The following is a 16807-nucleotide window of genomic DNA, read 5'->3' on the forward strand; positions in this document are numbered from 1 at the left end:
ATAATATATTTATGTTTGTTTTCATATAAAATTAATGTCTTCGAATACTTATCAAGTAAAACTGATGCTCCAGACACGCTGCTGGGCACAATCTGGTGCCGGTACACTAGCTCAGAAGGCATTTCACAGTGAGGCATTAGAAGTACTAAAATAATTAATATGGAATATTGATTATGACTTCAAACATTGTAGGTCTGACCACATTTGAGGAGCTGGCAAATTGTCTTACCCTTTGATCAGTAATCTCACACTTGGGAGTGAGGGAGATTTCAAAGAAGCAACAGAAGAGCAGCTGATGTTGATGATGTTGCTGTTGCCACTGTCATCACCAACATCACTATCAATTACTGGTAGCCACTACGTGCCTCGAGTAATGTTAAGCACTTGTGGCAGTCTGCTAATTATCTATCTCAATATCCATTCTCCACTTTTAAAACTAAAGATGATGAAATTTGGACATTTCATTCTATTTAGTCTGTATTGTTTCCATTTCTCACGGGCAGAAACACAAATTCTCACCAACATGTAAAACTCTGGTCCACCCCAAACCTCCTGAGGACTTCCTGAGCTACAAGTACTTAAGTCTACCACATATTGTTTTGGATAAATAATAAGTAAGTTTAATTTATTAGTAAATTTCACTGGTATAGAGAGTGAATATATGTGTATTCTCCTCTCAATGTTCTAAAACAATACAATTAAGTCTACAGTTAAGGGATATTTGCAGGAAAAAACAATAATATCCAAACCACAGATGATAAGAAAAAGATTACCTTCATTAGAAGAGAACTATTCCAAGATTTTACAAGTTCAACAGCTCTTAGGTCTTGCCAACTAATAAAGTTGTGAAAATGATTTCCTGTTTTCCTAAGAAAGATGGAAACAGTGTATTAAGACTCAATATAAACCACACTATATTAAAGATCTGCCACCACAGAAACAAAATTAGAAGCCAAACTGTAATATCAAAGTATTATTTAATTAGATGGGGCTTTCTGAATGACTTGTTCTCTTTGATTTTATAAATTGAATGCATTCTGTATAACAATTACGATGTGATGTACAGCATGAAATTTTAGATGAGATTCTATCCAAAAAGATTCTTTTTTGAAATGCTACAATATATACGCTTCCAAAAACAAACTAATGAAAAGTCTTTTGAAGACTTGCTCTACACATGTTAAAAGATTAAAAAAGGCAATGCTTTTTCCACTTTATTGTACTTATCTTTATAGACACAATCAGATAAAAACCTCTGACCTACAGAAGAGCTGAAATACTGCCTGAGCCTATTTCTATGCCTCTCAACTTTAGGATTGGCTTAGCCATTGGCAACCTAAAATTAAAATGCTTACCAAAATTTCTCCAATAAACAAAAATTCAACAAACCCTGGGTCAATGCTACAATAAAAGTACAGAGCCGAGAAATACAGAAGAAGAAATTTTTTTTTCCTTTGAGGCTCCTGCAAATCAACCACTGGCATGTAATAATCTTCAATATCCAATTCAGGCTTGCTTTCTAACCTATCTCCAGGGCTTCTCCTGTGTGAATTCAACCATTCCCAAGGCTATCACTCTCCACTCTCTTTAGCAGTCTACATCCATGGTTACATTCCCATCTTTACACGTTCCACTTCTGAAAGTCTAACACTGCAATATAGCAGTCGGCACATCTTGATATTATTTCAGTTCTCTCAGTCTTATTCTTTAAAGACTCTTTAGTCTTCCCCTTCAAACTACTGCAACCTTTAATCCCTTGAACATGCCCTTTTCTTCCTACCAATCCCTCCTAGGTACGCTTACTTTCCTGGATCCCATGGTCTATCGCTTTAACTAACAACTTGCCATCGCACTCTCTGACCCTTGACTTTTTCATTTTTAAAAAATTGTGGCAAAGTAGGCCAGGTGTGGTAGCTAATGCTTCTAATCCCAGCACTTTGGGAGGCTGAAGTGGAAGGATCACTTGAGGCCAGAAGTTCAAGACCAGCCTGTGCAACATAGGAAGCTGGCTCTACCAAAAAAAAAAAAAATTAGCCCGGTGTGGTGGCCACACCTATAGTCCCAGGTACTCAGGAGGCTGAGGCACTTGAGCCCAAGAGTTGGAAGCTGCAGTGAGCTATGATCACACCACCGTACTCCAGCCTGGGTGACAGAGTGAGACGCTGTCTCGAAAAAAAAATTGTGACAAAGTATACGTAACATGAAGTTTGCCATTTTAAGTGTACAATTCAGTAGCATTAATTACATTCACAATGTTGTGTAACCATCACCACTGTTTTTAAAATTCTCTCATCACCCCCAACAGAAGTTCTGTAACAATTAAAAAATAACTTTCCAGGCCGGGCACAGTGGCTCATACCTGTAATCCTAGTACTCTGGGAGGCTGAGGTGGGGGATTGTTTGAGCTCAGGAGTTCAAGACCAGCCTGAGTAAGAGCGAGACCAATCTCTACTAAAAATAGAAAGAAATTAGTCGGACAACTGAAAATATAGAAAAAATTAGCCGGGCATGGTGGCACACGTCTGTAGTCCCACCTACTCGGGGGGCTGAGGCAGAAGGATCGCTTGAGCCCAGGAGTTTGAGGTTGCTGTAAGCTAGGCTGATGCCATGGCACTCTAGCCCGGGTGACATAATGAGACTCTGTCTCAAAAAAAAAAAGAAATAACTTTCCATTCCCTCTTCACTCCATCCTTGGTAACTTCTACTTTCTGTCTCTATGAATTTGCCTATTCTAGTTGCATCATATGTAAGTGGAATCATACAATATTTGTCCTTTTATATTTGGCTTGTACCACTTAGTATATAATGTTTTTCAGATTTATCCATGTTGTAGCATGTATTAGAACTTTATTCCTTTTTATGGCTGAATAATATTCCATTGTATTTACAAACTACATTTTGTTTATCCATATATATGCTGATGCACACTTGGCTACTATGAATACTGCTGCTATAAAACACTGGTGTGCAACTATCTGTTTGACTCCTTGTTTTCAATTTCTTTAGGTATATACTTAGGAGTAGAATTGCTGGGTCACATGGTAATTCTATGGTTAGCTTTTTGAGGAACTGCCAAACTGTTTTCCTCAGCAGTTGCACCATTCTACTTTCCCACCAGCAATGTATGAGGGTTCCAATTTTTCCACATCCTCACCAACCTTGGTATCTTCCGTTTTTTTTTACTATTGATATTCTAGTGGGTGTGAAGTGCTATCTCACTGGGGTTTTAATTTGTATTTCCCTGATGACTAATGATGTTGAGCATCCTTTCATGTGCTTATTGACTATTTATACATTATTCAAGTCCTTTATCTATTTATGAATTGAGTTGTTTGGTTGTTTGTTCGTTGAGTAGTAGGAATTCTTCATATATTCTGGATAGTAATCCCTTATCAGACATTAGATTTGCAAATATTTTCTCCCATTCTGTGAGTTGTCTTTTAACTTTCTCGAATAGTGTCCTTTTTTCCTGTTTTTCACCTTTATTAATGGGAATAACAGCATTCACCTACATCATGAGCATGTTACTTCTTTTTCCTTTCGACATCTGAACAGTCATGATTATCATTAGTACGAATCAGAGAAATGATTCTCCTATTGTTTTAGTCCTAAACTTAAATGAAATTATAAACCAAACATACCAAGACACATACCTTCCATATTACATGCTGCACTTGGTTTCAGAAGTCTAACTGGAGATTTGATATCAATGACTATAAATTTTTTCAGACATTTCAAAAACACAAATTTCATACTATGTCAAAATAATTTTAACATGGTTTTATTTCATATTATTTATGATTAAACTTAGCATAATTTTTCTACTTTGGAGAGTTCCAACAGTTAACAAACTTAAGGAAAAATTAGACATCATAAATGGATGAAAACAGTGTCCTTTGATCCATGAAAGTTTAAAATTTTGATGAAGTCCAATTTACCTAGTTTTTCTTTTGTTGGCTGTGGTTTTTTTGTTTTTGTTTTCTTGTTTTTTGTTTTGGGGACAAAGTCTCGCTCTGTCATCCAGGCTAGAGTGTAGTAGCATCATCATAACTCACTGCAACTTCAAACTCCTGGGCTCACGCAATCCTCCTGCCTCAGCCTCCCAAGTAGCTGGGACTACAGGCTCATGTTACCACACCCTGCTAATTTTTCTATTTTTTGTAGAGACAGGGTCTTGTTCTTGCTTAGGCTGGTCTCAAACTCTGACCTGAAGCGATCTTCGCACCTCAGCCTCCCAGAGTGCTAGGATTACAGACGTGAGCCACCACGCCTAACCTGTGTTTTTTATGTCATTTGAGGAATCACTGCCAAATCCACAGTTGTGAAGAGTTTCCCATTTTCTTCTAAGAGTTTTTAGTTGTAGCTTTTAAATTTAGACCTTTGATCCATTTTTTGTATATGGTGTCAGATAAGGGTCTAACTACATTATTTTGCATATGAATATCCAGTTTTTCCAACACCATTTGTTGAAAAGGCCATTCTTTCTCTATTGACTAGTCTTGGCGCCCTTGTCAAAAATTAAATTGTGTTTGACGAAAATGAAATCTATTGATATATAATTCTTTGGAGCCATTCTACAGTAGCACGTACTTACACATTTAAATCTAATTTTTAATCACTGGTTTCAGGAAATATTCATAAAGCTATTTGTGCCAGGGCTGGGGACATAGCTACGAATAGAGACACATGGCACCTTTGCCCATATAAATATACTTTCTGGGCTGGGTGAGGAGCTCATGCCTGTAATCCTAGCACTTTGGGAGGCCGAGGTGACGGCACTGCTTGAGACCAGGAGCTCGAGACCAGCCTGAGCAACATAGTGAGAGCCCATCTCTAACACAAAAATAGAAAAATTAGCCAGGTGTGGTGGTGCATGCCTGTAGTCCCAGCTACTTGGGAGGTTCAGGCAGGAGGATCGTTTGAGCCCAGGAGTTTGAGGTTGCAGTGAGCTATGATCATGCCACTGCACTCTACCCAGGGCAAAAGAGTGAGACTCTGTTTCAAAAAAAAAAGAAAAAGAAAAAAATATATACATATACTTTCTGCCAGGGAATTCAAACAACTTATCAATTATTCAGTTGTTTACTTGCAATAGGAATAAGTCCTACAAAGGAGAAATACAGGGTGTCATGAGTGTATTTAACAGGGAGCCCCTGTCTGGAGCTCAGAAAGGGCTTTTTGAGAAGTGACAATGGAATTGAGCTCTGAAGGATGAACAGGAATAAGGAGGGTCAACATTCCTGACAAAATATGTTATACATTCAAAGGTCCTACGGCAGGATGAAGCATGATGTGTTAGAGGGACTGAAAGGCTAGTGTGACTGAAGAGCAAAGAGAGGGGGGGAAATCACAAGAGGAATGTGGCATCATTAATTCACAACACAGTACAAGACAATCTAATCTCAAAAAATGCTGATCTCAAGTAGTGGCACATATTCCAATATTCACTTAGCATTGATTTGGGTTTATTTTATCTCTATCAACAATAAAAGGAGAAATGAAGGAGAAGCATAAATGATAATATTGTGACTAAATTATCTTAAACCCCTCTAATACTTTATACCATTCTGTGGCTCTTAATATATTTTGTCATAAGTAATTGGTAAGAACCACTAACGTAAGTAACAAATACCACAATAAAAAATATACGTGGTGCCACGGGAACACAGAGTGATTTATATACTTGTATAATGAGACTGGAGATTCCCTGAGGGCTGGAGTTCTTAACTCATCTTCATATCCAGTTCAGCAAGCAGCACGGTACGTTACTCGCCGTGAGCTCTCACAGTTACTGAGTGAACCTGGGTTCCTATGACTCATAGTTTATGTTGCTAAGTGGCACACACCCTGATCTGAGGTTAACTGGCAAAAGTCTCTCTGAGAGACACAGTAACTGAAGAAACAAAACAGCTTATGATTTTTTAGAACAAAAGGAATTTAAAAGAACCAAAACGGAGGAGATGCCATTTAGAGTTCTTTTAGAAAGCAGGCTAAACACACCACCAATTAAATATACCAGAAAAAAATTAACCTAAGAATATGAAGAAAACTTAAGGGCTGAAAAAAGTTAATAAAAACTGAGTTTCCTGGTCCCGGTTTGTTGGGAGCGGAGGTACAGGTGGGGACAAAGACAGAGACAAAAACAAAGTTCAAAGTTTTAGCCTTCCTGACAGTAACTGTTAAGAAAAACGATGTGACAGAAATGCACCATGGACACAAGAGGGAAAAAACAACGTACAGGGAGGAGTTGCTGGCTGGGACTACGAGGAACAATACATTGTTTCCCAGAGTTCAGTCTTTCTCTTTTTCTCTCACAAATGAGCAGGAAGTACTAACGGCTGGCCCTGAGCTGTGCCTCCTGTGTTGTGTCCCAGCTGTTTTTCGGGGAACTTGTTGTAGAATCTGCCAGCATTATATCTACACCAAAGTGGTTCAACTGGGACCCAATGAGCAAAAGAAGGCTCCATTGTTTTAAGGTAAAAGCAGCACAAAGTCTTACATATTTTTTCAAAAAATGCCCAGTATTTCAGTTTCTACAAGCAAGGAATGTTTCCAAAACTCATGAAAGGATACAAACATTTCAAAAAAGAAAAAAGGGCAACCAAAAAAGTAAACTCACAGTTAATTGAGGAAGAAATCTTATCCCAGTATGCCACGAGCAATACCAGTAAGGGAAGTGAACTGTCTTAGAATCTAACTTCTATTCCTTCTAAAAGTGAGGTATGGTCCTAGTGTCACACAGAAACTTTGCTTCCTTTTACTTTCTTGTCATGAATGATATAGTAGCCAGGTCCTGATGAAAGCAATCTCTGGGGCCAATGATGTAATCTCCAAATCCAATCAAATGTGACATATCCAATCAGTTCCTATCCTGAGAACACTCTTCTACCTCCTTTTCCACACGATCCACTTCCCAGATTCACCCTGGTCCTGTTTTGTTAGCTTTTTCTTCTTTGACTCCCTTTATTTTTATTTTATTTATATTTTGTAGAGACGGGGGTCTTGCTCTGTTGCCCAGGGTAGAGTGTAGTGGTGTCATCACAGCTCACTGCAGCCTTGAACTCCTGGGCTCAAACGATTCTCCTGCCTCAGCCTCCCTAGTAGCTGGGACTACAGGCACAAGCCACCATGCCTGACTTTTTAATATTTTTTTAAAGACAGGGTCTTGCTATGTTGCCCAGGCTGGCCTAACTCCCTTCAAATTTGTAGAGAGAAAAACCCATAGTCTAAATCTTCAGCTTGTATCTCTTCTCTCCACATAATCTCTACCAGAGAACATACCTATTTTTCAAGACTTCAATACCGATGGTTCTCAGTTGGGGGTTATTTTGACCCCAGAGGATATTTGGCAAGATCTGGAGACATTTGTGGGGAGTAGGGTGGGGTGCTACTGACATCTCATGAGTAGAGACCAGGGATGCTGCTAAACATCTACAATGCCACAAGACAAAAAATTATCTGGCCAAAAATGTCAAGAGTGCCATTGATTAGATACCCTGATCTACACAGATAACTTTCATTCATTCATTCCTTCATCTGACGAATATATTACTATTTAAGATTTGCCATACCCAAGGCACTGGGGGGGTAGGTACAGGGAAACTGCAGATGCACGCCTCAATCTGATATGCATCATGCCCTGAAAAAGAGTATGTATCTGAAGGAGACAGGCTGTGCCTCAGTCTAAATTAGACCAATGTTCCAGCCACTTCTGGGATATTGCCACATTCACATGTCCAAAACCAAACACTTTATCATCTTCCCTTCTTCCTACTCCCACCACCACCCAACTCATTCCTTATATTCTCTATGATTTCTATCATATACCACAAATATCAAAGAATATTGGTAAATTCAAACTTCTTCCTCTAGCTTAATACTGAATTAGAAGCCAAGTCTTTGTGAATACACCCTGATTATATTTCTCAGACTCATCCCCACTCCCTCTGCCCACTTTTCTTCTCCACTCGCTAAGCTCAAAATGTCCTTTGGAGCCCAGTGCTTAGTAACAAAGACACATTTTACAGCATTGTTTTTTTAAAAGCCAGAAACACACGCTGAAGGCAATTTGGGGGTAGTGGGAAGAACATATGCCTCAGAGTCAAAAAGATAATTTGGAATCTTGGCTCTATTTACTGAGTGACCTTAAACAACTTACTTATTTCTCTGAGCTTCAGTTTCTTTCTCTGTAAAAACAGAAATAATGCCTAAATAATAGATATGTTGTAAGTATAATATAACTTGGGAGTGTCACAAGTGTTCACTATATGGTATTTATTATGCCATTATAATTGTGTTTAGTTTATATATGCCTCATATGCTGTAGACAAATATTAAATGTGGAAGAAACTGCAAATATAAACCTTAAGCATAGTATAATGTTTCTGAAATTTGTTAGGTTCCCCTGATTCTTTTTAGGTATAAGCTAAGTTTTCAGCTCTCCAATCAATGTTTATTTGAAAAGCTAACTTACATAAAAGAAAGGAATGGAGAATTTAACAACAGCAATAGTCTTTTTATTGTTATTATTTTACATAAGCCCAGATGACATGCAGACGGCATATAAACCAGAAAGTAGGTCCATTTTCATCCTTTAACCAAGCAAAACTGTTCTCAGTTCACAAGTTTAAAACTCCCCAAACAGGATTCATAGCACTACATTCACTGTGGCACGACCCCAGCGGTAGAGTGCTTATCACACAATGTGCTTACTTGTTCCACGTGATAAAAGTAGCTCTCTGGGTTGAAATGCCAAGACCAACAATTTGATTCATCTGTATTCCTGCCCCTAAAATTAAACACAGATAAAACACGTTTAAAAGCTAGTGAAGTTTTTCTTTACAATATTACAATATGAAAAAGAAAGTATTCAATACAATCTTTAACAAAAATATATGTTTAGCATTCTAAATAAAGCAATTGGAGCTAATAAATAAAGCATTACTAAGATGATCCTGTATCATTTTTTTACTTGAAAGTAAAAATGGTCATATCCTAATAAACAAAATGGCGCTTTTTGCTTAAATGTTAGAAAAAAGCAAATACTATTCAAAGTAAGTGAGATTGTATTTCTTCTTGATAATAAGAAAGGATTGGATCTTAATTTAAGCAATCATCAATCATAATAGAAGCTAGTTGATGGCAATAAAGGAAAACCTCTAGGGAAAGTAGTATAATAATTGAAGCTGAGATCTTATTTTCAATACAAACTGATGTCAGGACACAAATAAAAACCTGGATTTTTTAGCCCAATTTTCTTAAAATGTAGCAACTCGAGTGTTTTTTGTGATATTCTTTTAAAATCAATTTATCCCACTGGGAAAATTTGGCATAACTTTGATTTAAGCACTGAGGAAAACATATCACCCCCTATATATTATAGTATTCCTTCCAAAAATATTTAACTTGAATCTAATCATGAGGAAACAGTCACACAACCCCAAAATGAGGGACGATCTAATAAACTGGGTTTTACTTTTGAAAACTGTCAATGTCATGAAGAACATGCTCTAGATGAAAGAAGCCTAAATAGACCGACAGCTAAATGCAATGCCTCATCTTTGGCTGGGTTCTAGATTGAAAAAAGAAGTTACTTTTTTTGCTAAGAGAGAATATTGATGAAAGAGCATTAGAAACTAGTACTGTGTTAATGTTAAATTTCTGTTAATTGATAACTGCATTGTGGTTATGGAGGAAAATACTCCCTTTCTTTGGAGATACTGCTGCGGTAGTTAAGGGTGACAGATTGCTGTGGCACAACTAACCCTCAAATGATTCAGAAAAAAAAAATAGGCCCAGTGTGGTGGCTCACACCTGTAATCCTAGCACTCTGGGAGGCTGCTTGAGCTCAAGAGCTCAAGACCAGCCTGAGCCAGAGCGAGACTTCATCTCTACTAAAAATAGAAAAATTAGCTGGGCACAGTGGCATGTGCTTATACTCCCAGCTACTCAGGAGGCTGAGGCAGGAGGATCGCTTGAGCCCAGGAGTTGGAGGTTGCAGTGAGCTATGATGACACCACTGCACTCTACCCAGGGTGACAGAGTGAGACTCTGTCTCAAAAAAAAAAAAAAAAAATAGTTTGTAGAAAATAGTAAACATTGCAAAATATATCTGGAATCTAGAAGAAGGATATACCTGAGTTCATTGTATTATTCTTGCAACTTTTTAAATAGGTTTTGAAATATTTGAAAACAAAAAGATAAGAAGCAATTTAGCCAGAAAAAATGAAGTAAAAGACTTAGGATTTACATTTATAAGTCATCTTTCACCACGTTCTTAAAGAAGGCTGTTATTGAAAATGGTTTTTTTTTGTTTTTTTTTTGAGACAGAGTCTCACTCTTTTGCCCTGGCTAGAGTGAGCGCCGTGGCGTCAGCCTAGCTCACAGCAACCTCAGATTCCTGGGCTAAAGCAATCCTCCTGCCTCAGCCTCCCGAGTAGCTGGGACTACAGGCATGCGCCACCATGCCCGGCTAATTTTTTCTATATATTTTTAGTTGTCCGATTAATTTCTTTCTATTTTTAGTAGAGACGGGGTCTCGCTCTTGCTCAGGCTGGTCTCGAACTCCTGAGCTCAAACAATCCGCCCACCTCGGCCTCCCAGAGTGCTAGGATTACAGGCGTGAGCCACCGCGCCCAGCCTTGAAAATGTTTTTAAAGAACTAAGATTTTAGACCATGGCTGTGGCCAGGAGAGCACTTTGTATCAAGTGGCAAACAGAAAACATAAATAAATAAATACCAAAAAACCCTTACTTTACAATAAAGGTAACTCAGTTGTAAATTCATGAGAGTAGGAACTGTATATAGTAACTTTGTTAATAACCTCTGGTATTTTGTACCCAACAAGAAATCCAATCAGTACCAGTTATAACCTAGAATAGAGGAGGGTGAGCATTTATATTACAGCTGAAAACAGACAAACCAGAGGACATAATTGCTGTTACCTTTCCTTGACAAAGTTGTTCACCATAAACCACAAATTTCCCTTGAAAAATACTGGGAAATTGTGACCCCAATAAAATATTTTATGTATAATTCTAACTTAGGAAAACAAAACTATAGAAATCTAAGGAAAACTCTTAATATGAACAAAACATACTACTGTAAAGACTATTGTTATTTTTATAAATCTAATTACCTTTGACAGCTTCTTTTATTACAGTAACAAACTGAAGCCAAAGAACATCAGGATCAATTTCAACCCAGCCAGCTTGAGGGTAAAGATTTTCTACCTATTCAGGAAAACAGAAAATTTAGTAAAAACATTAGATATTAGATCAAGTCAATAGTATCTGGTTCTTAAGATTACTGTTATAACAACTAACAACATGATGTATTATCTAATTTTTATTGTTAAAATTGAAAAAATACATATATGAAATTAAAAAGGATATTATCAACACCAAAATAGCAGTAGTTCATGAGCTCACAGAAGATTTTAGCTTCCCTTATTTTACCTTTACCTTTATTTTCCAAGTTTTCTACAATGAAGATATGTATTTGTAATAAAAAAGTCAGACTTTTACAAAATTAAAAAGAAATTTAAAAAAACTGACTTCCAGTTCAGACTATGATGGAGTAAGCATACTTCACTCCACCTTGCCTCTCCTACTGAATACAAATATAAAAACTGGACAGAATGGACAGAGCTGCTACTTGTGGATTCTAGTACATGAGGCCAGGCGTGGTAGTTCATGCCTGTAATCCCAGCATTTTAGGAGGCCAAGGCAGGAGGATACCCTGAGACCAGCCTGGGCAATATATTGAGACCCTGTCTCTTAAAAAAATAGCTGGGCATGGTGGTGCATGCCTGTACTCCTAAGCTACTCAGGAAGCTGAGGCAGAAGGATCGCTTGAGCCCAAGAGCTCAAGGTTGTAGTAAGTTATGATTGTGCCACTGCACTCCAGTCTGGGTGACAGAGACCGACCCCAGGTTTATGGTAGCAGGCAGACTAGGGAAGTAGGAAGGAATTCAAGTACCACTGAACTGGTGGTGAGTTGCCCATTTTTCTTCTGACATCCCCTAGCCTAGACTCAAGGCATCCTGAACACTAGAACTGAGTACCAGGGCACAAAGGAAGCTCTAGGACAAATTCTGTTGTTTTGGCTCAGAGAACAAGAAAGAGAACTCCTAACTCTCAGAGGGAATAGGAGAGATCATCCATTTTTCTTATTTTTCTCCCCCTTGTCTCCATACTTGTGTATACAGGTTATCTCCCAGTGGTGGCTGCGGCAGTAACAGTGGTATCGGTGGGCTTCGGCAAGCACCTAAAGTACTGAAAGAGGTAAAACTTCCTCTCCAGTCAGAGGAGCTGTGGATCCCAGAGGCTGAAATCAACACCATAGCTTGCTTTCTCTTTCTGTGCTCCTGCTGTCTATCCCCACATGTGCCCAGCAGAACAGGGTAACAAAAGCCCCAGCTTTCTGGCCAGAACCAAAAGGGGAGGCTCAGGGAATCAGAAAGTATCAGGGAGTTTTCAGAAAAGGAGGAGCTAGGGAAACATACCACAGAAAGCTGTATAAGAACTCTTAGTCTCACCCCAAAACTGCACCTGTGTGAATGGAATCCTACACAGCATACCAAAGATGTTAAGAACATAACTAAGGGATAGATTACTACCCAGGTCCCAGACTGACCACCACTGGGTTGAACAAACACACAGGGCAGATCCAAATCTTAGTACTACCAAGATTTTGAAAACAGAACTGACATTGAAACCATAGTCCACAGAAGGCTAACTTTGTAGCTGAACCAAACTGCAGTAATTGCCTGCTAAAAGAAAAACATCCACATTCTTCATAGGATTTATATAAGACTCAGAGTCTTTTAACATAATATTTAAATCTGCAGGATATAATCCCAAACTACAAGGTACATGAAGAACTAGAAAAATCTTAACTCACATTAGAAAAGATAAACAATATATATCAATGCCAAGATGACAGGGAAATCTGATAGACTTTAAAGCAGCTATTATAAAAATACTCCAAGAGGTAAGAGTGAATACTTGAAATAAAAGATAAAAAGTCTCAGCAAACATAACTGTAGTAATCATTTCACTATATACGTATATCAAGGCAAGTATAACAAAACATCATGTTGTACACTTTTTTTGTTTTGTTTTGTTTTGTTTTTTGAGACAGAGTCTCACTCTGTTGCCCTGGCTAGAGTGAGTGCCATGGCGTTAGCCTAGCTCACAGCAACCTCAACCTCCTGGGCTCAAGCAATCCTTCTGCCTCAGCCTCCCCAGTAGCTGGGACTACAGGCATGCGCCACCATGCCTGGCTGATTTTTTCTATGTATTTTTAGTTGTCCAGCTAATTTATTTCTTTTTTTAGTAGAGACGGGGTCTCGCTCTTGCTCAGGCTGGTCTCGAACTCCTGAGCTCCAGCAATCCTCCCACCTCAGCCTCCCAGAGTGCTAGGATTACGGGCGTGAGCCACCACTCCCGGCCAACATCATGTTGTACACTTTAAATATATACAATTTAAAAAAAGACTGGGAGGCCGAGATGGGAGGATCACTTGAGGCCAGGAGTTCGAGAACACCTTGAGCAACACAGTGTGACCCTGTCTCTACAAAAAAATTTAAAAATTATCCAATATGGTGTAGCACACCTGTAGTCTTAGTGACTCAGAAGGCTGAGGCAGGAGGATGGCTTGAACCTAGAAGTCTGAAGTTACAGTGAACTGTGACTGTGCCACTGTACTCTAGCCCTGGTGACAGTGTGAGATAGAAAGAAAGAAAAAAAAGAGAAGGACGAAAAGGAAGGAAGGGAAGGGAAAGAAAGAAGGGAGGGAGGGAGGAAGGAAGAAAAGGAAGGGAGGGAGGAAGGAAGGAGAAAGAAGGAAAGAAGGAAGGAAGGGAGGGAGGGGGAGAGAGAGAGGGAGGAAAGAAAGAAAGAGAGACAATGAAGAAAGTCTCAGCGAAGAAATATAAGACATAAAAAAGAAAATTTTAGAATTTAAAAATACAGTGATCAAAATAGAAAGAAAAAGGAAGAAGGAAGGAAGGAGGGAAGGAAGGAAAGAAAGAAAGAATAAAGAAAGTCTCAGCAAAGAAAGAGAAGACATAAAAAAGAAAATTTTAGAATTTAAAAATACAGTGATCAAAATTTAAAACTTACTGGATGGGCTCAATAGCAGAATAGAGATAGAAGAAAATCAATACACTTGAAGATAGATTGATAGAAATTATCTAATCTGAACTACAGAAAAAAAAAAGATTGGAAAAAAATGAACAAAGCCTCAGGGACATGTGGGAGAATAGCAAAAGGTATAATATTTGTGTAATCAAAATCTCCAAAGAAAAAAATAAAGAGTCCAGTGCAGAACAAAATTACTTGAGGGAAGTAATAGTGCTAAAAGCTTCCCAAGTTCAGTGAAAGATTTAAAATCTATATATTCAGACAGGCACGGTGGCTCACGCCTGTAATCCTAGCTCTCTGGGAGGCCAAGGCGGGCGGATTGTTTGAGCTCAGGAGTTCGAAACCAGCCTGAGCAAGAGCGAGACCCCGTCTCTACTAAAAATAGAAAGAAATAAATTGGACAACTAAAAATACATAGAAAAAATCAGCCAGGCATGGTGGCGCATGCCTGTAGTCCCAGCTACTGGGGAGGCTGAGGCAGAAGGATTGCTTGAGCCCAGGAGGTTGAGGTTGCTGTGAGCCAGGATGACGCCACGGCACTCACTCTAGCCCGGGCAAAAGAGTGAGACTCTGTAAAAAAAAAAAAAAAAAAAAAAATCTATATATTCGAGAAGCTTAGAAAACCCCTACCAGAATAAATCCAAAGCATTACATATCCAGATATACCGCAATTAAAATACTAAAAGCTAAAAACAAAGAAAAAAGTTTGAAAGCAGTCAGACATATTACATATACCGAACAATGATTCAAATGACTGTGAATTTTTCAGGAAGGCCAGAAAGAAATGGCTCAACATTTTTAATGTGCTAAAAAAAGAACTGTTGGGAAGTGAGCTGTTCAGAGGCACCGCCGGGAGCCGCCACATCTGAGGCCCAGACCTGCCACTGCCGCAGTCCTGGTGTCAGTAATTAACACTGTGGACACCTCCTATGAGGACATGATTCATGATGCCCAGATGGACTACTATGGCACCCGCCTCGCAACCTGCTCGTCAGACAGGTCCGTCAAGATCTTCAATGTGCGCAACGGAGGACAGATCCTCACTGCTGACCTCAGGGGTCATGAGGGTCCCGTGTGGCAAGTGGCCTGGGCCCACCCCATGTACGGCAATATCCTGACATCCTGCTCCTATGATCGGAAAGTCATTATCTGGAAAGAAGAAAATGGCACCTGGGAGAAGACCCACGAGCACTCAGGACACGACTCCTCAGTAAATTCTGTGTGCTGGGCCCCCCACGACAATGGCCTGATCCTGGCCTGTGGGAGCTTGGATGGGGCCATCTCCCTGCTGACCTACACCGGGGGAGGCCAGTGGGAAGTGAAGAAGATCAACAATGCTCACACCATTGGCTGCAATGCTGTCAGCTGGGCCCCTGCTGTTGTACCTGGAAGCCTCATAGACCAGCCGTCAGGACAGAAACCCAATTACATCAAGAAGTTTGCATCAGGTGGCTGTGACAACCTGATCAAGCTGTGGAAGGAGGAGCAGGAGGGCGGCCAGTGGAAGGAGGAGCAGAAGCTGGAAGCGCACAGTGACTGGGTCCAAGACGTGGCCTGGGCCCCCTCCATTGGCCTGCCCACCAGCACCATCGCCAGCTGTTCCCAGGATGGTCGTGTGTTTATTTGGACCTGTGATGATGCCTCGGACAATACGTGGTCCCCCAAATTGCTGCACAAGTTCAATGACGTCGTGTGGCATGTAAGCTGGTCCATCACAGCCAACATTCTGGCCGTCTCTGGCAGAGACAATAAGGTGACCCTGTGGAAAGAGTCGGTTGACGGGCAGTGGGTGTGCATCAGTGATGTCAACAAGGGCCAGGTCTCCGTGTCAGCGTCAGTCACAGAAGGCCAGCAGAACGAGCAGTGACCAGATGGTTGGGGCATGGCTCCCCCACCTGCCAGCTCCAGGACTGCCCCTTCCTGAGCCAACTGACCAAACAACTGGGAAAAGCTCCCAACTCCAACGAGATTATTTTCCCAGCAGTAGTTACAAGTGCGACCACAGGTTGATCATCTGCCTTAACATGATTTGGTATGGTTTATAATTTACTGTCCAGCTGAAAGCATTCATGTTATGAGGAAGAAACTACAAGTGATCTTCAAATCTATTATTTTAAATATTTTTGGCCATTTTTATGTACCTTTGGGTTCAGGCATTATTTGGGGGGGGTTTGTTTCCAAAGTAATTAAATAAAGTCATATTGGGGAAAAAAAAAAAAAGAAGAAATGTCATCCCAGAAATCTATATCAAAATCCCAGTAGGACTTTCTGTAGATACAGACAAGATTATTTTAAAATTTATATGATAAGGCAAAAGAAGTAAAAATAGCCAAAACAATATTAAAAAGAATAAACTTAGAGGGGAAAAAAAGAATAAAGTTAGAGAAACCACACTATCAAATTTCAAGACTTACTATAAAGCTACAGTATTCAAAATCGTGTGCTACTGGCATAAAAACAGACAAACAGATCAGTGGAACAGAATAAATAGTCCAGAAATAGACCCACACAAACATAACTAATTGATTTTTTTTTTTTTTATTTCAGCATGTTATAGGGGTACAGATGATTAGGTTACGTATGATGCCCTTACCCTCCCTCCCCGCCAAGTCCGAGCTTCAAGTGTGTCCATTCCCCTGGAGGTGCGCATCGCACTCAT

The 16807-nt window shown here is 39.5% G+C and overlaps 1 protein-coding gene and 1 pseudogene across 2 annotated transcripts in view; one reads left to right on the plus strand and one right to left on the minus strand.

Moving 5' to 3' along the window:
- GK5 (glycerol kinase 5 (putative)) overlaps window positions 1-16807 on the minus strand; it is a 103370-nt gene that overhangs the window by 77624 nt on the left and 8939 nt on the right. Inside the window, exons 2-4 of the mRNA XM_012647411.1 lie at window positions 11139-11232; window positions 8713-8788; window positions 774-867 (exon numbers count right to left, since the gene is read on the minus strand). Coding sequence (XP_012502865.1) covers window positions 774-867; window positions 8713-8788; window positions 11139-11232 — 264 coding nt within the window. The remainder of the gene's footprint in view (window positions 1-773; window positions 868-8712; window positions 8789-11138; window positions 11233-16807) is intronic.
- Window positions 14979-16346, plus strand: LOC105812890 (annotated as a pseudogene). Its single transcript, XR_001137635.1, has one exon. The product of XR_001137635.1 is annotated as a protein SEC13 homolog pseudogene (transcript).

The sequence above is a fragment of the Propithecus coquereli genome, unplaced genomic scaffold, assembly GCF_000956105.1.
Source record: "Propithecus coquereli isolate 6110/MARCELLA unplaced genomic scaffold, Pcoq_1.0 Scaffold268, whole genome shotgun sequence".
In the NCBI taxonomy this organism is placed as follows: Eukaryota; Metazoa; Chordata; class Mammalia; order Primates; family Indriidae; genus Propithecus; species Propithecus coquereli.